At 43.2% G+C, this 23,993-nt stretch overlaps 1 protein-coding gene and 1 long non-coding RNA gene across 9 annotated transcripts in view; one reads left to right on the plus strand and one right to left on the minus strand.

Moving 5' to 3' along the window:
* The window catches only part of LOC128341061 (uncharacterized), a 138,096-nt gene extending 137,676 nt beyond the window's left edge, over positions 1 to 420 (plus strand). The window contains exon 4 of one of the 2 annotated variants that reach the window (XR_008314177.1): positions 175 to 420. This is a non-coding gene — a long non-coding RNA (uncharacterized LOC128341061). Of the gene's footprint in view, positions 1 to 153 lie in introns of both variants that reach the window. The other variant, XR_008314178.1, reaches the window with a different exon arrangement.
* The window catches only part of ME1 (malic enzyme 1), a 309,975-nt gene that overhangs the window by 143,291 nt on the left and 142,691 nt on the right, over positions 1 to 23,993 (minus strand). For all 7 annotated transcript variants that reach the window (XM_053287114.1, XM_053287115.1, XM_053287112.1 and 4 more), the window contains 2 exons: positions 9,780 to 9,855; positions 6,566 to 6,727 (listed from right to left, as the gene is read on the minus strand). In XM_053287114.1, the coding sequence (XP_053143089.1) occupies positions 6,566 to 6,727; positions 9,780 to 9,855 (238 nt within the window). The remainder of the gene's footprint in view (positions 1 to 6,565; positions 6,728 to 9,779; positions 9,856 to 23,993) is intronic.

Consider the following 23,993-nt stretch of genomic DNA (forward strand, 5'->3'; position numbering starts at 1 on the left):
TTGGGGGTTACGTTCCTGGTCGCTGGGAAATGAGAAAAAAATGCCAATTTTCAGCCAAATGGGGGGGCATGGGGGAAAGCTCCTTACCATGCTTTGCTGCTCCCCCCGCATTGTGCTGTGCCCCCGGAATGCCCCCAAATTAACCCAAAATAGCGATTTTTGTTTTTAAAACAGGACCCATTTTGTGGCTCCGATCAACAAAATGGTAGCTGGAAATGACCTCCATGACCTCCATGAAATGATCTCTGATGACCACTCGAGGTTGGTGTATTTTTTTTTTCTTCCCACGTATGCCGAGGCCGGGTGTCTTTTACTCGACCACGGATATGCGAATCCGCGGATAATGAATCCACGGATAATGAGGTCCTCCTGTACATGCTTTTAAGACTGAATTATCAGAATGAAAGTTGTTGAATCCATTCAGGACAGCATTCTATATTTCAAGTTCAAACTCAAGCTTGATCTATGGAGTCCAGAAAAGAAGCAACAAACTTCAGTACAATCCCTCATGTGTATGGACTGGAGATATCTAGATGAAATATGTGATGCATAGAATTCTCCATTTGAAGTTCAAAAAAATAAAAAACAGCATGTAATGCAATGTCTGAAGCAATTCCTCTTGAACACTGGGCTTTAATAATACACATCCATTTCTTTATGATCCCTTATGATAGGGAGAAGATTGGTGCATTATAATTGAAGTCTCTTGGGCAGGATCCAGACTACATTAATCATTAGTAAATACCACTGAAATAAATTTGATAAGTTAGTCATGACTTAGTCATAAGTACAGTAGTCCCTCGCCAAACACGAGGGTTCAGTTCCTGGAAACCCTCATGGTTGGTGAATCTGCGGTAGGCGAGACATAGACTTTAATGGGAAACAAGGGGTTAGGGGAATTGTGAGAGGGAAAGTGCCCAAAAATACACACACACAAGGGAGAAATCCCCCTGACCCCCAGAAAAGACCCCCTGACCCCTCCAAATGACCCCCCAAATTGCCCTCAAACCTCCCAAAACACTCCCCGGCCCTCAGAAATGACCCTCTGACCCTCAGAATGATCCCAGAAATTGGCCCCCCAAACCACCCAAAATTCAAAAAAATGGCGCCAGACCGTGAATACTCAGGTTGCAGTTGGTGAGGGTGGTGACAATTTTCTAATAGCAGATACTCAAATCCATGATTAGCAAACCTTCGATAGACGAGAGATGACTAAAATCCTGCCCCTTGTTTTAATATTTTCCTCAAGTCTGGGAGGTGACTTGAAAAATACACAATGGCATCTTGGCTCAGATCTGCATCTGCACAGAAATACTTCTAATCTGATGTTTCAATTCTAAACCCAAATTGCAAGACAGAGTGCCGGCTTTGGTCATTTGTACATATGAAGGACAAAGTCACATGCCACTCTCTTTCCACCCACACCACTTTGGGCTGGAATACCCAAAGGTAGACATTGGAGGCAGAAAAACAATCCCACTATGTAATCTGCCACCCAAACTCACTTCACTTCACAGTATGTCCAGCCCTGGCTGGAAGTTCCTATGCAGGAACCTTTTGTCTCTAGCCTGCTAAATAACACCAGGGCCCAGTTCATACATAAAACGAAACTGGAGGTTGGAGAACCCACGGTTTCAACTTTAAACTGTAAATTAGGGGTGTGCATTTTGAAATTTTCTTGTTTGGATTTGTATCTGAATCGAAACACCCCCGTTTTGTTTTGTAGCCAAATTTTCTGAATCCGAATCAGCCCTGTTTTGTTTTGTAGCCGAATTTTCTGAATCTGAATCTATTTGGATTTTTAAAAAGTCCCGGGGCAAAAAGAGTGGGTGGTGGTGGTAGCATCCAATGGGTGGAAGCTAGCAGCCAAACTTCAAAGGAATTAGGCAAAGGGCTGAATTTTTTAAGTTTACACATCTTTAAGAATTTTCCCATAGGGAATAATGGAGATTCCAGCAAATGTATCGCTTCAAATCAAGGGGAAAGGGATGACCCAGAGCGGAGTGTGGTGGGTGGTAGTGCCCAATGGGGGCAAGGAAACTTCCAGGATTATTTCAAAGAAATTGGGCAAAGGGCTGATCTTTTGTGATTTGATTAAGTTTACGTGTCTAAGATTTCTCCCATAGGGAATAATGGAGGTTTAGGTTTCAGCAGCCCCATAATTCCACTTGGGGGGCACTGGGGTTGCCCAGAGTGAGGGGTTGTGTAGTGCACATAGGGTGCCAACCACCCCCATACCCACAAACCCGTGGGGTACTGGGTTCTGTTGTCTCTGAGGTGCTCATTGTAGATTCTCTGGTAGCACCTGAGATTTTCAGTGAAAAACAAGAATCCACTCTCATATGCTAACAGAAAATCTACACTCAGAACACCACAGAATCAACAGAACCCAGCACCCCATGGGTTAGCAATCCTTCCCCTGGCCAATGTGGGGTCAGTAAAGAGTGGCAAGAAGAAAAAGAGCCAATGGGGAACAAGGAGGGAATTGTCAGCAGGTCAGCCCATGATTTAGGTCACCGATCAGAAGGCTGGAAGGGTGGGAAATTCAAAGAGATGTCAAACACAAAATGGAGACTGACTCAGAGATCACCACAAAATGGAGGTCCGAAACAACAAAACGTTTTGTAGCCGAGACAGGGACGTTTTGTTTTGTACACAAAACTTTTGGATCTGGAAAATGGGTGTTTTGTTTTGTCTACAAAACACCTGAAACAGGCTGTTTTGGGTACAAAACATTTGGTATCCGAAACGTTTCGCACATCACTACTGTAAATCATGCCGACAGAACACACTCTGCAACAGGGACAGAGTGGAAATAGGGAATGCCCCTGTGTGACTGTGCCACTTGAAAGGATGACAAGCTTGCAATGGGGCATGGCAGTGTCCCTGTTGCCAGGCAACTCCATAGCTACACTAGTAACAGGAAGGGTGGGGCTGTTTAACTCTGCTTTGGTATTATGTATGAACCGGACCCAGGGGAACAGTACAGGCTTGCCTTTGACTTGGGAAGATCTAATGATATATAGATCTGAGCTCTATGACAAGACTCTGCCCTTAAAGAATTTGTAGCCCTTTGACCAGGAACTAAACAGTTCCCAACATGTCTGCTACTGGAAGCTCCACTTGACAGTATAAAAAGATGACAGCATCAAATTTCAGTAAAACCCTCTATTTTTAGCTGACGTTTTTTAAGTGTGTGTGTGTGTGTGTGTCTATGTGCGTGTGCATCCCCCACTATCAACTTCACAATGCCTAGACCAATATGAACCAAATTGGGTACAGTTGTAGGGACACATAGAGACATCTCAATGGCGTAGTGTGTGATGATATCATCCACCCTGATTCAAGATGGTGGACATGTAAACATTTGAGGCACAAATGGACTAATTTGTGAACTGCCCAGCTGATTTGAACCAAATTTGCTTCAACTGAAGGGACACATAGGGACGGCTCAAGGACATAATTTGTAATGATGCCACCCAGCCCAATTCAAGATGGTGGGGGCGTGGTCTAACTTGTGGACCGCCTAATTGAGAGGCACCGTGGTGTAGTGGTTAGAGTGCTGGACTAGGTCTGGGGAGACCCGAGTTCAAATCCCCATTCAGCCATGAGACTTGCTGAGTGACTCTGGGCGAGTCACTTCTCTCTCAACCTAACCAGCCTAACCTTGCTTCAACATTATTCACAGGGTGGTTGTGAGGAGAAACTTAAGTATGTAGTAAACCGCTCTGGGCTCCTTGGAGGAAGAGCAGGATATAAAATGTAATAATAATAATAATAACAACAACAACTGATTTGGATCAAATTTGGTGCAGTTGGCATGAGTGACACAAAGGGACACCTCAACGGCATAGTTTGTGATGATGTCATCCACCCCAATTCAGAATGGCAGACACGTTGTGAACATTTAAGGCTGAAGTGGGCTAACATGCGAGGATGGTCATTATGAATTAAGATTATAATGAAAGGAAAGTAGACATATTAGTTCTTACCAGAACAACTTGTTTTTTTTATCAAAATAGTTTCCATAAGTAAATTCCCAACTAGCCTTATTAGAGTCCCTTCTGAAACTTGCTTCAACTTGCAGGAAGCTAACATACTGAGCTGATCTGTTCCTTCTCTTTTACCCATTCTGTATGTAATTTTGTACTTTCTCATTTTCTGGGGCAATTACAGTAATAGATCTACTTAGAAAAGTATTTGATGCTTTTGCATTATTTTCATTACTACATAGTTTTAAACCATCCAAAACATTTTCATCACATCCCCATTTCACTGCATTCTTCCCGTGCAGCTGAAGATATTCGAACAAACTTATACAAATCATTTCCACAAGTTTTGCTCTGCAATAATGTACAGCAGTTATTTTAGATAAACTGCCATGTGCTTGGGCATTCCTAATCATAGTGGGCCAAGATGTTTCATATTTATTTGATGAAATCTATGCTGAATCTTTAAAAAATTAGTTTTAAACAACCATAAAAACAGATTTTTCTATTGGAATCCTTTTAATAAAGACATACATTCTTAAACAACAATATACACAATGGCTTGGATCCAGAAGAACTGGAGCAAGAACAGCTATTCTGCTTATGTGAGCAGATTTTGATTTCCACTGACTTTCCCTATGTGCTTTCCCATATGCTTCCCGCTGTACTATAAAAGGTGAGATGTGCACGGAGCCGGTTTTTCCGGTCCAGTCTAAGCTCGAGCTTGGATGAACTGGGTCCAGTCTGGTTCAGCCATCAAGCTGGTCCGAGCTGGCTTGTGGGCCTGCTCAGGGGGTATACCTGTAAAGGGGAATCAGCCAAGGATTCCCTTTTACAAGTAAAGGGAATTCCATACACTAAATGGGGGTGGTGGTGAGGGAAAGTAGTATTTACCTTAATAATTAAGGTGGCAGGGATGTCCACTGCCGCCCTGGCAAAACATTGGAGGAGGCGGCAGGAGCTCCTCCAACCACCACCACCCCCGCATCAGCTTCCCAAATGACAGTCTGGGCCGACTGCACGGTAAATGGCCTCTGTGTGTGTGCAGAAGCCCCAAATGGGCTGCACCCAGCCCAGACTGTCATTTGGGATGCTGGGGGTTGGGGGAGCCCCCACTGATGCCTCCAATGTCTCCACCGCCTTAACTATTAAGGTAAATACTACTTTCCCTTGTAAAGGTGACAAAGAGAAATCCATTTATCCTCCCTCTCCCCAGTGTCCATCACTAAGTCCAGTAATTTTGTCAAATGTCCATTGTCCAACTCCAAATTTTTGGGCTCATGCCTAGATCCAAAGAAAATTCCTCATAGTCTGTTCTAGAGGGCTCCCTGAGATTCCATAGCAGCTCACTGAGGTGCACAAAAGGAGAAGCAGTAAAGTCCTGTTCTCTGCGCAAAACTCTATTTGCAGTTCTTAGAATTCAAACCACTATTTCCTAATAGGATCCACATAAGATTATGTGTGCATTGAAAAGATCAGTAACAATAATAAATTTATTTTCATTGTAGGAGCCCAGACCTATGCTCTGTTATGCAAAGGCACAAGAACACAGAATCTAGTGATGATATTGCATCACTCACACAAGGCACCATCTTTCTAGACTAGAGACAAGAGCTAGGCCCAACCCCTTTTTCTAATGCAGTCCTTTCCCAGAAAACGATGCAAGGAATGTTTTACATGTAGGCTACAGCTCTACAACCTTATCTTAAGAGTAACTTAAGTCTAAATTAGATATGTCAAAACTATCCTTGTTCAGTTAGGAGCTTGTTTTTTATTCTAAAGCTGCAGCCATGCAGGCCCCTGATTTGGATCAGGACCATGATATGCAGATATCCCTTGGCTTCTGCACCACTTTCCTGCCAAACATCCTCCCCAAGTGGCGATTTAACCCTCAAGGTGTCAGGTGATATAATGTAACCTTTTGAGTTCTAATAGTTGCTTCAGGGGCATTGTGGGGGGAGGGGCAGGATCAGCACAGAAGGTAATCCGTGAGAAAGGACAAGAGGGCTAGCAGGGAGGAAGCCTTAAAAACCTTACCTCCCTGCAGATGATCATGGGCTCCTCCTTTTGTGGGCAGATCGCCTGCCCAGACAACTGCTGCCTACTACCAGCAGCATGGAGGGTTGGGGTGCTGGGATGCGTCACCTCGCACCCCCATAACTCCCATAATGCACCATGCAAGTGCACCACACAATCCCCGCTTCCTGAAGCTGATTGGGAGCCCCGCAGTCTGCTAGCCCCAGCTCCTTGTGCCGGGGCTGGAGACGATCAGGAAAATGGGGTTAGGAGAGCACTTGTTCTCCTAATCTTGTTTAAGACGGTGGCTCCAGAGGCAGGTTTGCCACCGAGTCAAATCCGGCCCAATCCCAGGGGTACACTTGTGCAGGCAAAACCAGGCTGGGCTTCCTTAGTCCTGTTTTGCCTGTGTGTGTGTGAATAGCTTCCATTTCTTGCTTGGAAGCAGGAATTCTCAGCACATCTTCTAGTTGAATAGGCAAATACTCCTTCCTTTTCAAGTGTGTCTTTTCCTCCCTTGAAATATGTCAATGTTCATGACAGCATGGAACAACATTTACCTCATTGTCAGTTCCCACATCAAGCATAACAGGCAGACACTCCTGGGGCTTCATTCCTCCGCATGCTGTGTAAAGTGCTAGTTTACCCACTGGGATGCCCATTCCGTAACAACCAAGGTCTCCAAGGCCAAGAATACGTTCTCCGTCAGTCACCACAATAGCCTAGAGGGAGAGCATCATAAGCACTGTAAAACTGTCAGTGTTTTACCTTCAGTACCAGTAAAGAATTCTACTACAACTATTACAGTGTATTGCATTTTCACTATAGTAGTTACCGAATTAACAAAATCTTAGTTGATTGTGTGAGTTTTAGCTGATTAATTTATCAGTTAGGTTTGCATAAACAATAGTTGTAAAGGGGAAAAACATTTCCTTTGCTTCTAAAATGGATATGTCCTTGTCACAGCATGCAATATCTTAGAAAATACATTCCCTCAATGTAGAAGGAAATGCCTTTATAGATGACCTTGCCAACTTCAGTTTTTATATTAAAAACAATGTTTAAAATTTTCAATCTGCTGCTCGATTAATTAGGAGTACCTTATCAGTTTAACTATGTTTTTAACCAAGTAGTTTAGTTGCTTAAACACAGCATTCCTTATTTTCACTGAATCTATTTTATTTAATTATTCCACTGGCTAAGTTACTGTGGCTGAAATAGAAGGAAGTCCGGGCCCCTGATCCTAATGCATTCTATCTGACTAATGTATTGTTGCAATATGCCTGACATTGTACTGCCCTATTCACCAACTTAAGGACTCATCAACTGACAAAGCAAGTCTTGGGATCAGGTTGTTAAAAAATCAGGGGAGTTCCCTTAGCCAAAATTGAACACCATACAAGATGGTACAAACAATTAAAAGAGCTTAAATCTCAGTCAAATCTTATTAAACATGCAAACAACTCAGCTGCTGTCTGGCAGACAATTTCTTAACAAGCATTTAGCACATCAGAAGTTGTGGTTGGCAAGGCTCAGGAATCGAAGAACTTTATTCTAGACTGGAGGATTCGCAGATAGGAATTTATTTCTAACATGAAAACAAATTTCTAGAAGATATTTTCCATGGGATCCACATGACGTCAAGAGAAATCACACTACTCCTTAGTGCCATCTGAATCCAATCCATGAAAAATCCACTGAAAACCCATCCCTTTTCAATACTACTTTAAAGTACTCAAAAATTGGTGGGTTTTCAGCAGTTGGCCCTAAGAAAAAGTGTGACAACCTTTGATGTCATCTGGAGGAGCATCAGAAAATCTCTTGTAGAAACTGGTGTTCATGTTGGAATTAATTGCCAACTGGAAATGATCCTAGTAAATCAGCAATTTTTCATTGTACTTCCATTCTGTTTTATTACAGCTTCCACGTCTATTAACTGACTTTCTCTGTGTTTATCCTTTGGGAATGCATCATTTGTTATTTAAAAATAAGGTATTAAGTCTGCATTCCATAGGGATTACAACTTTCTTCCCTATTCTACTCTGCCTTAACAAGGAAATATCTGTACCCTGGGGAGAGGCACAAGACTTATTGGCTGTTGTCACGACCCAGCTCACAGAGAGAGAACAGGGAAGGATGTGTTATCTCTGGCAGTAGTGCAGCAACTGAGTATCCACCTGCCCTTTCAAGCCTGCATACTTTCATAAACACATTTCATAAAATCCCTGAAAGAACACAGAAGGCTTTGAGAAAAGGATAAATGCTATTGTACAAGGCAGCTTCCTATGTTATGATCTCACACAACCACATATCTTATGACACAACACATTATAGGACTCAACTAATAGGGAAGTGAACGGGTGCTTTAATCAGAGTTTCTCAGAACAGACTGAACATAATCCATTCAAAATGGACTGAATGTAGCAATGGCATAGGGCTGACTATATTTGAAAACACTCAAGAATTTCACATTTTGAATGAAAAATGTGTCTATCTACATACTATTGAAATGCTTGAATAAGAACTGGGGGTTTTAAAGTATTTTTTTTTCTCTAAAAAGCAAAACGAGATGACTACTCAATCAGCAGCAGGATCACATGATAAAGCTCTTGCTGAGTTGTACTCTTTCAGGCTAAAGGGTGCTTTCCAGACAGCAACTTAAAATTGCTTTGCTACATAAAGGCTTGGTGTGTGTTTGTACGATCTGGGTTTTGACACTGTTTTGCATATGGGAACAGCAAGGTGCTGCTTGCACAACCACAGCCTGTATTTCGATCTTATCTTGATGTTTCAAGTATAAAGTGTAGTATCTGTGTGAGAAAATAGTAGAGAACAGTTTGTAGGCTTGCTCTGTTTTTTTCCTGAGGTGTCATGTGGAGGGGCTTATCAGTGGATATATATTCATCTCTGCCTCTCAGCTTTTGAAATCAGCCTTTAAAAAAGAATCCCACTGTTCTTGTGCAAAGCAACCAGCCTCTGCAATCGGCTTTTTAAAAAAAATTCCCTGAAGCTGCTCTTGTGCAATGGTACCAGAGCTACCTCCTTCAACTGCAATTGGCCACTTTTTATTTTCATTTTTTGTCAAGAACCCAGTGCTCTTGCGCAAATCCACCAAGAGGGGAAGTGGGGGGGAGAGGATGGGAGAGAAAGCTGTCACATCATTTGCCCCCTCCTTCTCCTCCTCTCTCGCTCTCTCGCAAGGGCCCTGTGTGCAGATCCAGGGGTGGAGGGTTGCTTTATCTCCTTTCTCTCGCTCTCTCCCCTCAAAGCCTTAGCACAGGAGGAAGAGGTGTAAAATCTGACAGCTAATCCTAACTGGCTTCAAAGCGTGATTTGCTTTGAAGCCAGTTAGGGTTAGCTGTTGGACTTCACACCACTTCCTCCCATGCTCAAGCTTGCAGTCTGGAAAGCACCCAGGTGAGAGATTACATGTTTGAATGTTCCTAAATATTAAAAAAAAAAAAAAAGCAAATCCTTCATGTAGAAAACAAGTGTGTCTGTGTGTGTTAGGATAGAGTTTCTAACCTAGCCAACTCCTTGATTTGCTAGTTCGCCATATGCAAGGAACATTTTTGCATGGGGAAGGAATACAGTTTGATACCCACACCTGCAGTCTATAACACGACCTGCTGCTTATCGTGTAGTTCACTTTCTGATTTATATAATCATGCTCTAATCTAAACTGCAGTCCAAGTAGCAGCTTATTGAAACATTTCAATCACAGAGAGACATGATACCAAGTCTGTATTACTATGCAACTCAAGACAAACCTACCTTGATGACAGGCTCAGGCCATGATTTTAGCAATGTTGCAATGTGTCCACAATCATGGGGGGTGATGAAGAGCCCTCTGCAAGACAACAATTTGATTATAAGTTACCCTTTTAGACATGAGCTTTAATTTTTTTTTAATTTTCTGTACTTTTATGTGTTTATGTAGAGCACAATACAATACGACACACACAGTGCATATGTTCCAAATATTCTGATATTTAGTTTGCCTTTAGTGTAAGCAACATACAGGATCCTGGACAGGGTTATATTCAAATACACAAGCTAGATTTTCGATTTTCAATTTTCAGGCTTCGTTTTCAATGACTGCACTCACCAGAAGCAAAGAATAGATTGTGACATCACTACAATGATGTCTCCAGAGGTGTAGCGATAACACCTTGAACAAGGGGGAACAAATGTTCCTAGGTCCTGAAGGAGGGAAACTCACCAGCTGGGTGACAACTTGCTCTTTGCTGTCCCCTTCACAAGGGAGAATTTGGGGGTAGGGGCTCATCTTCACTTTTTGTCCCAGGGCTACTCCAACTTTGCTGCACCCCTGGATGTCTCTAACCACACCTCTTCCATTTCTCCCCTATCAGTGAATAGGTGCCATTTGCTCCACGCAGTAAAGTCAAGGGGGTACTTGGGGGTACTGATGCAGGGAAGGCAAAACTTGGCTCCTGTAAAATCCATAGGAAAGAGCTGTGCTATGCAAGGACAAGGCAGTAGAGCAGAATCAGGAATATTAATGGTTTATTGGAATATATATTATTTACAGAGGGACAAGTGCAGTCTGCTTTCAGTGCTCTTGTTGCTGGCTGCTTGTTAGTCCCTCCTCTATTCCAGGACTGGAATAAATGTAACTAAAGCACCATTCAAAAGCTGGATCAAGGAACGGATTAACCAAAAACACCAGATCTCCCACCCCTGCCTAATGAGGTAGCCTAACCAAACAATGGCGGAAATCTTGTAGGGGGACAATGTGACTGTGTGCAAGCTTGAACAGGTATTATTATTATTATTATTTTTTTACATTTATATCCCGCTCTTCCTCCAAGGAGCCCAGAGCGGTGTACTACATACTTGAGTTCCTCTTTCACAACAACCCTGTGAAGTAGGTTAGGCTGAGAGAGAAGTGACTGGCCCAGAGTCACCCAGCTAGTTTCATGGCTCAATGGAGATTTGAACTCGGGTCTCCCCGGTCCTAGTCCAGCACTCTAACCACTACACCACGCTGTCTCTAATAATAATAATAATAATAATAATAATAATAATAATAATATTCCTCACAACAACCCTGTGAGGGAGGTTACATTATGTTGTTTGGTTTTAAATTAGCCCAGAGACTAAAGTTTGGGGCAGTGTACAAATTAGATAGATAGATAGATAGATAGATAGATAGATAGATAGATAGATAGATAGATAAATAAAATTAGGTAGGTTATGTTGGTATGTTTGTTTTATACACCAGTTAGTACCAATCTTATGTACTGGATAGCATCAAGAGACTGTAGGAAATGCCAGTCACACTTACCAGGACTTTTCCATATATGGTGGGAGTGTAAAGCAGTTCAAATTTTTCAGCTAAATGTAATACAAGGTATATTTGAAATGACAGAAGATTACTTAGATCATAAACCACAATGCCTACTCTTAATGAATTTGAGAAGCTCGGTAAATAAAAGCAAACAGAAGGATGGCAGGTACTTGCTTTAGTTAATAGCTAAACATTGGACATTAAGCCTACGACCAAGTGCAGAGAATTAGTATAGGAAAATACAGTGGGTTATGCTTACAGAGAAAATAAAGTCAATGGCACAGCCACTGTAGAACAAGGGAGCACAAATGTACCCATGGCTCCCCCTTGCCCCCACTCACCAGCACCCAGGCAAAAAGTGGTCGCACATTGCTTTTCTCCAGTATGTGTGTGGGTGTTAAGAATTTAGGAGTTATACAGTTCTGCAATGTTGTGAATGTTTATATATTAGATTGATTGTATATGTATCTTATTTTGACTGATAAAATTAAAGTTTAAGAAAGGAAAGTGGGAAGTAGTGGGGATGGTGAAAGGAAAAGGGGATTAGACAAATTCATGAAGGATAGGGTTATCAATGGCTACTAGCTTTGACAATTCTCTACTTCCATCAGGATCAGAGAAGGCATGCCTCTAAACACCAGATGCTAAGGAACACCAGTGGGAGGGGGCGGTTGCCCTCTGTTCCTTGCTTGCAGGCTTCCCAGATGCATCTAGCTGACAACTGCATGAAGCAGGATACTGGTCTAGATGGGCCTTTGGCATTATCCCTAGGACGTTTCTTATGTTCTTATTTTCCTCCCCAAGCTTGCCCTTAGTTACTATGAAAGAAAAAAAGCTCTGTTTTTTCAGAAGTGTTAAAATAGGCATTGATTATAAATGTTTAATGCATAGAATACTGAAGCATAACCTGTTCTCATGTTATTTTCCTGGCAATGTAATCTGCAAGCAAAAATATTGAATTCAGCTTTGGAGACTTTTTGTCAACATTAAGCACTGACTGAGGTCAAAAAGACTTGTAACCTGACAAACAGAATTTAGCCAATTTTATACTGCCATAACACACAAGGAAACTACTGTACTATGACAAGAAATACCATGAATTCAATTAATCTAGTATTTTGAGGAATAACTTTATCCAATAGGCAAACATATCACAGGAATTGTGCATAGGGGAAATAATGAACACCTTCTTCCACACAGAATATGATGTTTAAATAAAAGGGGAAATATAAGGGGTATATTGCATATATGGCCATATGTTTCCCCCCGAATTCTACAGCACAGTAAAAAGCTTGAATAAATAATAATTTTAACACAGTTTCTTGCTATTCCATACTCTATATACAGATGTGACTTACTAAACAGCATCTAATCCAGTTCCATGGCTGGACAACACACACACAGTACATTATAATAACAGCTTTTACAATGTACTGTACTCATTTTATACATTCATTAACATTTTTAAGTATAACTTCATGAAATGCACATATTCCAATGCACACTACTCTTGTTTAGTAAGCTCATACAAATAAGCAGGTGGGCAGAACTCAGTGGTGACAGCAGCTTCAGCAAAAAGAGTGGGGAAATTCTCAGCTTGAATGACCCCTTCTGCTTCTGACAGGTAAAGCTGCTTAATAGTTTCCACAAAAGAAAACGCTGAAACTCTTTGGCTCCCTCAGCAGTCAGTTAACCCATTTCTCAAGGGGAAGCAGTTTGACACAGTTAATCTCTTGGTGTTATGAAGTACTGCATTAGGAGGAAGGAAGGGGGCCATGGATGTGCAGCTGGATGCCCAATATACTCCCAGATTCCCTCCAGTTTTTTGCTGTAACCACACAGTGTTACCAGTCGGACACTTAAAAATAGTCTGGACCTTCAGAGCACATGAGGAACAGTCCAGAGTGTTAATACAGGAATTCCCTCTTTCACCCCAAAACCTAAAACAAAAAACAAAACAAAAAACAACCACCAAACCCAGAGCCTTGCCATAGCAAAATGACATAAGCAGCAGCATGAGTAGGATTTCCCAGTGCAGATTAGTTTTATAGTAAACCCAGTAAAATGTTTATTATGTAAAAGTCAAAGGAACTGTTTACAGGCAATCAAAAAGAAAAAAAGAAAAAGTTCAAAAAGGCAAATGCAATTTGCCATCATCCTGGCTTTTGATGTTGCTAAGTCAGGAGGTTAATAATCTTAGTTACAAAAGAAGTTTAGAATCTGAGCCTTACAACATACATGACTGAAGCTGTCCCTAGCTGGAACAAACAACTCTGCACGTTCCCTAGAGCATGTAGGCTTGACTCAGGCAAGAGGCCTCCAAGGAAGCAGCCATGAAAAAGCCATGAGTGCTAGCCTTCCAGAGCACTCTCCTGTACTCCTGAAGCACTCTATAGAAATGGAAACATGTGTCGTAAGGCAGGGACAGGTTTTTGCTTCTACAGAGATCTTTGGGGAGTGTGGGAGAGCGCTCTGAAATATTAGTGCTCTTGTGCATTTCTGCTTATAATTCAGAACTCAATGGAGCAGCATGCTTGTTCTTACTGACTCTCCGCAGCTGCTTGAATTGTGGACACTTTTGTAGTCAGGATATCAGCCACTATTTTCTATAAAACAATAACTGAGTCACAGTAATCAAGATATTCCATCACCATCATAATGTGAGGTATTTACTACATGGTGTTAATTCCTAATATTTTCTTAAGATCAAACCTGTCATAATCAAAAATGTTTCATGTAGACTGGTAATATGAAAATATTCACATAGCCAACACACCAGTGAGGTTATATCTGAAATACTGTGCCCTGTTTCTGGCACTCCTGTTTCAAGGGTAAAAAAATAAAATTTAAATAAGTAGAAAAGCAAAGCTTCAGGAATTTATTATTTAAAATAAATACATAAATATTTGCAGTCTTCATAATAACAGGTAATCTTTCTTATGAGAAAAAAGTAAAGCAATGTGGCCAGCCTACCTATAAAAAAACAAAAGGTGACTATACTCCATCTACCAGAGGATTTAAAAAATGGTAGGTGGAACAATAATTTCATTGGCTTACAAAAGTTCACAGAGCACAACAGCCATAAATGTTCATCAAGAAATTTTGGCTGACAGAAGAAAGAACTTTAACTAAGAACTGTAGAATTTTAAAATACATCTTTTAGACATATAGTTCTGAGAACAAAATACTTACTGGTTTAAAAAAGAGAGCAGGATTTAGAATTGTGAATAATATTGTATGACTTATAAACTGTGACCTCAGGTAGGGCTCACTGGCGTCAGACAAGGGAAAATAAGTGATAGTCCTCTGAGCTGGTCTTGTGGTAGCAAGCATGACTTGTCGCCATAGCTAAGCAGGGTCTACCCTGGTTGCTCCTGAATTGGAGACTTGATGTGTGAGCACTGCAAGATATTCCCCTCAGGGGATGAAGCCGCCCTGGGAAGAGCAGAAGGTTTCAAGTTCCCTCCCTGGCTTCTCCAAGATAGGGCTGAGAGAGATTCCTGCCTGCAACCTTGGAGAAGCCGCTGCCAGTCTGTGAAGACAATACTGAGCTAGATAGACCAACGGTCTGACTCAGTATATGGTAGCTTCCTATGTTGCTATGTTCCAAATGAAGGACTTTTGTGGGGGGAGGGGTTGGAGGAGTCAATCTTTTCAAGCATCAGACACTGCTATAACATTAGAAATTGCTTCAACACTTTTAAATGTGTTGTATCAAGGATAAACTAAAAGAAGAAGTTCAGTGTACATTTGCCCTCCCCGCCACACACACCACAAATTCTTCTCATTAAAATGCATTTCCATTACTGACATCTAACTTAGATTTTCTGAAAAACATTATTGTCAGACTACTACTCTATGCCACTGGAAGGAAGATTTACACTGTTGTTCTGCCCTCTGGATTAACAAATCAGATTTTGGCAGCTCTTGGGAAAGAAGAGAATCCCAAAGGAGTCATAGAAAGTTTTACCTTGGGTTAGTCTTTAAAGCAATCTCCAATTCCCCTGCTAACAAGTAATCCTATCCAAGAGAAGCCTTTTCAGATTGAGTATTTTAAAAAACATAAATCAATTAGGTAACTTTTATGAATTTACAATTCACATACAACAGTTGTTCTTAATGTGGGGTCCACCAGATGTTGCCGAACTACAACTCCCAGCATCCCCAGCCACAATAAATTATGGCTGGGGATTCTGGGAGTTGTAGTTCAGCAACATCTGGCGGACCCCACATTAAGAACCATTGACATACAAGGTGATGATGAATGAGTGATGATGTATTCCTCAATGAATCATCATCACCTTCTATTTGAATTGTAAATTCATAAAAGTCACACAACTTATTCATGGCTTTTTACCCTAAATTAATTTCCAATCAATCAGTAATAATCTGCATGCCATTAAAAAAAATTCTATGTGATCCATAACAGTAAGATGTAGTTGTTACCATTTGTTGCTATTTGTGTTTATCAGCAGATCAGTAATTTGCTCATTCTATCAGAAAGATGGTAATTGCATTTGCTTCCTCAAACAATCAGTCCTAAGACAAAAAATGGCACTAGGAAGAACCAGAACATCCATGCTTTTGAAATTTCTTTAGAACTCTCTGGCATTTAAAGTTACCCCATATGTCCTCCAGAAGAGAGTGTGCACATTCACACACCAGCCAAACTTACCCAGAAGTCCATTCAAGATAAACAGGTTGCTTACCTGTAACTGATGATCTGGTAGGGATCCGTCGATATCCATAAGAATGGGTTCTGCGCCTGCGCAGGAGTCACGCGGTAGCCATGCCTGAGCTTGTCGAAGCACCGAAGCCACGCCCCCACGCTGAGTGTTCTATATAAGGCGCAGCTTTGGTGCGAAGTCCCTCAGTTCTTGGACGACCGCCGTGGAGAACGACCATCCAGATGAAGAAGGTAAGTTCATCCCAGGTAAATACTTCAAAAGGTCAATGCAAAGGGCTGCACACCTGAATGCACATAAAGGCAGTACTACTGCAGAGGGGAGGTCGGGAGGGTCTTATGGATATCGACGGATGCCTACCAGATCATCAGTTACAGGTAAGCAACCTGTTTATCTGGAGCGAGATCCGTCGATACCCATAAGAATGGGTGTTTAGCAAGCTCCATAAGGAGGAGGGGAGCAGTAGAAGTTATGGCAACACCCTTTTTAAGATGTTTCTCCCGAATGAAGCCTCTGCTGCAGAACGTACATCTATGGCATAGTGTTTGATAAAAGGGGACTCAGAGGACCAAGTGGCTGCTTTGCAGATGTCCGTGAAAGTAACCCCTGCCAGGTGTGCAGCTGATGAAGCGTGGGACCTAGTAGAATGGGCCCTTATAGCCTCAGGAGGTGTTTTGTTCTGCAGTTTATACGTGAACAATATCACCTGCACTAACCTCTTGACAATCATTGTCTGGAGATTGGAGACCCTTTGGAGGAGCCCTGGTAAGATACGAAGAGGAGCTTGGAATCCCTAAAATCTTGTGTTCGGGACATATAGAATAACAGAGCACGCCGCACATCTATAGCGTGCAATGATCTTTCCAAGGCAGTCAAAGGATGCCTAAAAAACGTAGGCAGGATGATATCTTGGTTGAGGTGGAAGGAGGACACCACCTTAGGTAAATAAGAAGGATCCAGGCACATCCGGACCTTGTTAGGATAAAAGATAGTGTAAGGCGAGTCCACCCTGAGAGCTGTGAGCTCACTGACACGTCTAGCTATAGTAATAGCTATCAAGAAAGCAGTCTTCCAGGAGACTAGTTTCAACGAAGATGTGGCCATGGGCTCGAAAGGAGGTTAGGTAAGGGAAGAAAGAACCAGAGATAAGCTCCAAGGTTCTACTGGAGGCCTAATTGGCGGGTACACATGCGAAAGTCCCTTTAAAAAGGCCTTACTCAACGGATGGGAGAACAAAGTTTTTCCATCACTGCCCGGGTGTTGTGCAGGTAGGGCAGCCAGATGAACTTTAAGGGAGACATTGGCAAGACCTTGTGTCTTTAGTGCTGTTAGGTAACGCAAGACCTCTCGGACTGAAGCCTGTTTGGGCAGAAACCCCTTGACCTTGCGTATATCTGAAAACAGCACCACTTGCTCTGATAATTTTTACGTGAAGACCCTACTGAGGTCATCTGCTAACGTGTTCTCCAGGCCTTTGATGTGAACTGCTACTTGGCAAATATGGTTTTGGATGCACCAGTGCCATAATTGGACACTGAGGGCACACAAGCTCCGAGACACTGTCCCGCCCTGTCGGTTGATGTAGGCCTGTGCAGTAGTGTTGTCGAGCTGGACTTGAACAACCTGGCCTCATAAAATTGGTAGAAAGGCTTGTAGTGCCAGAAAGGCAGCTAGAAGTTCTAAGAAATTTATGTGCAGTTGGGCTCGTTGAGGGGACCATCTGCCCTGGATCTTGTGGCTCTTGCAGTGAGCACCCCAACCTTGTAGGGACACATCTGTGGTCAACCAGACAGTGGGTGAAGGAGTCTGAAAAGGGATCCCACTGAGGAGGTTGTCTCATCGAGTCCACAAGGATAGTGAACGAAGCACCTGTTGGGGGATCAGCAAGCGTTTCTCCTGGCTGTGTGTGCATAGGTGAAAGACAGAGAGGAATCATAGTTAGAGTTTCCGCATTTTTAGGCGTGTGAAGTGTATTACCGCATTGCACGAAGCCATCAGTCCCAACAGGCGTTGGATGGAGTGAGCTGGTTGGGTGGGTTGCTGTTGGAAGAGGAGCACCAGGTCTCGAATGCACATGAATCTGTCCTCTGGTAAGAATGCTCTTTGTACCCTGGTGTCCAGAATCGCCCCAATATAGGAGATCACCGGAACCGGTTGCAGATGTGACTTTTTCCAATTGATCTGAATGCCTAGGTCGTGGAGAAGATTTATTACATAACGGATATGCAAAAGTAACTCTTCTCTGGTCTTTGCCGTCAGAAGCCAGTCATCTAGGTACAGATAAATAGTGATCCCTTTGGTATGCAGGTGAGCAATTACCACAGCCATGCATTTTGTAAAAACCCTCGGTGCGGTAGACAGTCCGGAGGGCAATACATTGTATTGGTACACTTCCTGCCCGACGGTGAAGCGTAGATACTTTCGATGACATGGTCGAATACTTATATGAAAATAAGCGTCCTTGAGGTCCAGCGTTGCAAGCCATTGCTCTCCTTGGAGGAGAGGTAGGATGTGCTGTAACGCCATCATGCGGAATTTTCTGACGCAAATGAATTTGTTCAGGCGACGGAGATCCATGATGGGCCGGATGCCCCCATCCCATTTGGGAATTTGGAAGTAATGGGAGTAGAATCTGTCTTGCCTGTTTGCCCACGACACCGGGGCTATAGCCCCCTTCTGAAGAAGTTCCTTCACCTCTTCCCATCGAAGATACGACGAAGGAGTGAGTCTCAACCCTGTGAATCGAGGAGTGGTTTTGAATTCGAGTGCATAGCCTGAGCTCACAATCTTCAGGACCCATCTGTCTGATGTTATATGGTGCCATGCGGGGGCATGGCTGGCCAGTCTGATGGAAGGCTGGAATGAAACGGTCGGAAGATCCGTCGAGGTTGAAGACCATACCCCCGCTGGCGGGAAAGAGGAGAGAGGAGGTGTCAGTGGGCGATCCCAGATTTCAAAGATGCTTCTGGTTGTCGTGCGTCTTGGAACGCTGGGCCTGAGATGTCTTTTGTCTTTGTTGGTAGGTACGTTTTTGATAAGAGGCATGCGGTTTCCTGAAGTCCCGGCGATCCTGGCCTCGATACGGAGGTCGATATTTTCCATAACTGGGCCGGAATTTGGATGTTTGTCCAGAAGATGAAGAAGCAGTGGTAAAAGTCTTAGCTGTGAATTTTAACTTCTTTAACTGTTCCATGGTGGCATCCGTGGTGTCACTAAAGAGACCCGAACCATCAAAAGGAAGGCCTTCAATTTTTTCCTTCATGTCCATTTGGAGGTTAGTGGACCTCAACCAAGCATCCCTTCGTAGAGTGATAGCTGCTGTCATAGCCCTGGATTCACTTTCCACCATGTGCTTGGCAATGCTAAGTTGGCGACGAGTTAAATCCCCCGAACCTTCTAAAGTCTGACGGAATTTGGTTCAGAATTCATGAATGGGTAAAACTTCCAGGTCTTTTTCTAGGAGTTCCCAGAGGCCATGGGTGTATTTGGTTGTGCAGGCCACATAGTTAGCCACCTTTATGGAGAGACAAGAAGTTGAATACACTCTCCTGCCTAGAAGGTCCAATTTTCTTCCTTCTTTGTCAGGAGGTACAGTGTGGCGTTTACCCACCTTGGAAGAAGAGGCGCAGTCGATAACTAAAGAATTGGATGCCGGGTGTTTTAACAAGTATTCATTGTCCTTATCTTGTACCCGGTAAAGGCTCTCAAGTTTCTTTGAAGTTGGTGTGGAGGTGTGAAGTACCTCCCAGGTACATTTAGCGGCCCTTGTGATCACTGGCAGCATAGGCAACGCCACAGGAGCAGTAGATTGAGATTGGAGCATAAAATTATAAACTGGATCGTCTATCGTCGCTAGGTGAGAGCGAATGTCCAGTCCTAGGGCATCAACCATAACACGAATGAGCTTATGGTACGCCTTAAGTTCATCATTTGGAGACACATACGTGGGGGGAGCTACATCCACTGGTGGGTCCACGATATTACTGTCCTCTTTGGAACTGGATTCAAAGTCAGATGATCCATAGTGCTCAGAAGGGGAGCAAGGTGGAGGTCTGTCCCCATTTGTTGGTACAGTGGTTTGTGTTCCTTCAGTGCTTACAGATGTCTGCGGGGGAGCATCCATTTAGTAGAGGTCGAACGAGTACTCAATGACGACGTTTGGGAGGCATGGTGAGCCATCTCTGGATAGCATGTCTGAGTAGCTGTGGTATCGAAAGAGGGTCTCACAGGTTGTAAAACTCTATTGTCATCAGAGGCATATGGCTCTCCAGGTGATGTTATGCCCATGGGAGCTTGGATGTAGCTACAGGTATGCCAAGATAGTGGAGATTGCACTTGGCTAACGGATGCAGGTAAAGAGGACTGCACTGTTGAGTCGAGAAGCATGGGCCGAGATGACGCTGAGTCTGTAGGCATAAACCCTCTGAAAGTAGAGGTGGAACGTTTACTCGACGTCGAGTCCAACAGCGAAAGGAGTGAGCGAGTAGCTGATGGCAGAGTATCTTCGGCATTGACGTCGATGATTTCGAAGGCAGGAGCTGAATACCGAGGTGCCTCCTGTGAGGCAAGGACTGGGGTATGCAGCACTGAGGCAACCAGTCCAGCAGCCGGTGTCGATGGTGAAGCAGAGGCTAGTGGGGCTGGGGCCGGTGAGAGAGCCCGAGCTATCGGCATCGAGATCGATGTTGATGCCGAAGGACAAGGTTCCATAACGAGAACTGTCGATGTTGAGGCAGCTATATGTTCTGGAGCCGTCGACACTGATGGAGCCGTTGACACCGATGGAGCCGCCGGCATTGAATATTGTCCCCTGGGTGGCGACGGAGTACGAGTCGAGGTTAAATCCGGGACCTATGGCGTTTGCGCGGTGGAGATGATGGCAGATCTACAGCTTGCCGTTCAGAGGGAGATCGAGGTTTCTCTTTCAAGCGAAGGGCATGCCTCGACGGGGAAGACGACGATGAACTGCCCAGTGTCGATACCGGTTTCGATGGCTTCGACATCAAAGCCGATGGTTTCGATTTATGCGTCGGTAGAGGAAACTTCTCCGTTGCCGAATGTTTTTTTGATGTCGACGGAGACCTCAAAGATCTCGAAGACTCATTCCCCGTGCTATGAGAAGACGACTTCTGGTGGTGGCGGCTCGATGTCGATGGAGAAGTCGATTCCGATCTCAGAGGTATTCTAGAAGTTGAAGTCGACGTCGAAGGACGGGGTGTACCCGGAGTCAAAGGGCTCAAAACATCGTCATAAACAGCCGCCCAAAGGCGAAGAGCCCGTTTTTTTCTCATCTGTTTCGAGAAAGATAAGCAGATCTTGCAAGAGGAGACATTGTGCTCTTCACCGAGGCACAACAGACAAAGGTCGTGAAGGTCTTTGAGGGGAGTTTCACCCTGCAGCCTTCACACCACTTAAAAGATTTTTTCTCCTCAGCCATTTTCAATCGCGTAGTCAAGTCCGTTCTAGGTCGAAGTCTGGGGATCGTCGCTAGCCTGTCCGTGTCAATTAGCCAGGGAGTACCGAGAATCCGTTCCGAGTCAAAACCAAACAAAGTCGCTTTCCAGTCCATAGTCTAAATCCGGTAGATCAGTCAAATTAAGGATGAACTTTTCTTAAGAAGAGAGGAACTTTCCGACAACTGAGGCGGCAGACTGAGGTCAAAACGCAAAGGCGGTCGGAAAAGAACTGAGGGACTTCGCACCAAAGGCACGCCTTATATAGAACGCTTCGGCGCTTCGACAAGCTCAGGCATGGCTACCGCATGACTCCTGTGCAGGCGCAGAACCCATTCTTATGGGTATCGACGGATCTCGCTCCAGATCCTTGGAAGCACTCCACACACAAATTGGGCTTTGTCTTCTGAATTCTAGCTTATCTCGATGTATTTATGGGTTTTTTAAATGCTGGTTTTAAGCGAGTTTTTCTGAAAACACCGGAGCAAATGGGGAGATGCACTGACGTAGAATCATTAACATGACAAGAGGGATACAGCCTTTAGGCATGCAGATATAGGCTTTAGAAATCTCTAGGGCCCCCCCACTCCATGGGCTAGAAGGAAAATACAGAGGCATGCAATGTGAACCTGCACCAAAATAAAACCCGAAAGCAGAGGGGAGGGGCTGCTTCCCTCTATGCCGCAAGTTTAATTTAAAGTGGCTTTGCTCAATATTTACCCCGCAGCATGAAGCCATGTGCGAATAACTCAGAGGGGCAGTAGTACTATTGCAGGAAGTAACATGGTATTGACTAGTTCCACAAGGCTCTACATCGAGATATTACAAAATGCACCCAAGCTCCATGATGCAACAGAAAAGAATGGATAAGCCGTCAGAAACCCAAGCAAACAATTAACATGTGACAGCAAATATGCTTAGCATACAGCTGCCAGGCTACAATCCTAAGGATATGTATTGAGAAACATTCCACTGAACTGAATTTAGTTCTGAGTAAAAATGTTTAGGATTGGCCACAAGAATAACTGAGACCATCACCTGTAAGTTTGATATGACATATACAAGAAAGGATAACAACTATACTGTTCCAATCCACACACAAAAATTACTGTTAAAAGTAGCACATCCTAACCATTTCAGAAAAAGTCATCGCCATCCAGAAGTTGGCTGATGGCCAGAGAAGCAGAAAAACAAACAAAATGTGCTCATTGTCTCCCAAGATTTGCTCTTTAGGGAAGACGAAAGAAAAATGTCTTCCAAATAATAGTCTGGTGAAAGTATTATTTGCATTGTTACGTCATTCTGAAAGGATCAAATAATTAGTTAGCTCTAGATCACACCATTAGTTAGCTAGTGAGTTGTGATATACATTTATTCTAAGATACCATACCAAAAGAAAAAAAGAAATGAAAGATATCTCATTATTTCCAGGCAAAAACATATTTGCTGTTGTTGGAAATAGAAGTTGAGTTACAAGGCCAAACACAGCCTTATGTGGCAGTTTTTGTTTCATGCATTGCTTCAAGTTATCACATCACTGCAGTGATATCAAAATTTAGATGCCAAACAATAACAATTGATCCTTAATTTTTATAGTATCTAATCCATCAGCATCATTGTGAGGGAGGTTTAGAATAGTCCATATATTTTGTTTGCACATTAGTGACAATAAGCAAGACAGAGGAAGTATATCAACCCCTAGTAGGAATGTTGGAAAACCCAATCCGTTTCAAAATGTTAGACTTGACAATAGAAGGGCGGGGGGGGGGGGAACCCAGCAAAAATAACCATTCAATCAACTGGTCTAGCTCTTCAGAACTTAAAAGTCTCATATAAGCAGTTTCTAGTGGAAATATCTGAATTCCATAGACAGACATCAAATGAAAGCTGACTGGGGTCAGCTGGAGATGGAGGAAATGAAGCAACTACAGTCCAAATGAGAGTGAAGGACTGCCTTGGACCATATTAGCTCAAAGAAGGAAACAGGGAAGGAGTTTGCCTTCAAGGAACCCTGATGCTTTCCCTTCCAAGAAGGACAATGGAGACTATTAAAAGAGACTGCAGAAACCAGTGCTGACAGGACTTGGAGTTTGGCCCAGAATGCTACAGCTTTTCTTTGCTACAGAGACTCACTGGAAATCCTCCAATCTGCTGAGAACCTGGGAAACCTCTGGAGTGAAGGTCTGAGAATGTGCTGACAGCTGAATCCAGAACTCTGTGTACTGCTGAGGACTTCAGTGGATAGTCTTGGATAGTGCTAGGGGCACTATCAAAAGGCTGAATGGGGATAACAGAATGATTCCACAGGCAAGTGCGGGGGGGATGTAACAGAAAGCAATTTTGCTGCTGATGAATTACTCAAGCAAAATATTCCTTTGAACTAGATTCTTTTGCTTCTTTTGCCGGAGCAATATGAGCAATAAACCACTTTACACAGCTAAAGGGAACAGTATATGGGGGAAAGCACACACCTCCTGTCATAATGGTAATCAAAATAACACACATTTATGCAAACATATGTGGATACTACCACTGAAAC

This window comes from Hemicordylus capensis, chromosome 1 (assembly GCF_027244095.1).
Source record: "Hemicordylus capensis ecotype Gifberg chromosome 1, rHemCap1.1.pri, whole genome shotgun sequence".
Lineage (NCBI taxonomy): Eukaryota > Metazoa > Chordata > Lepidosauria > Squamata > Cordylidae > Hemicordylus > Hemicordylus capensis.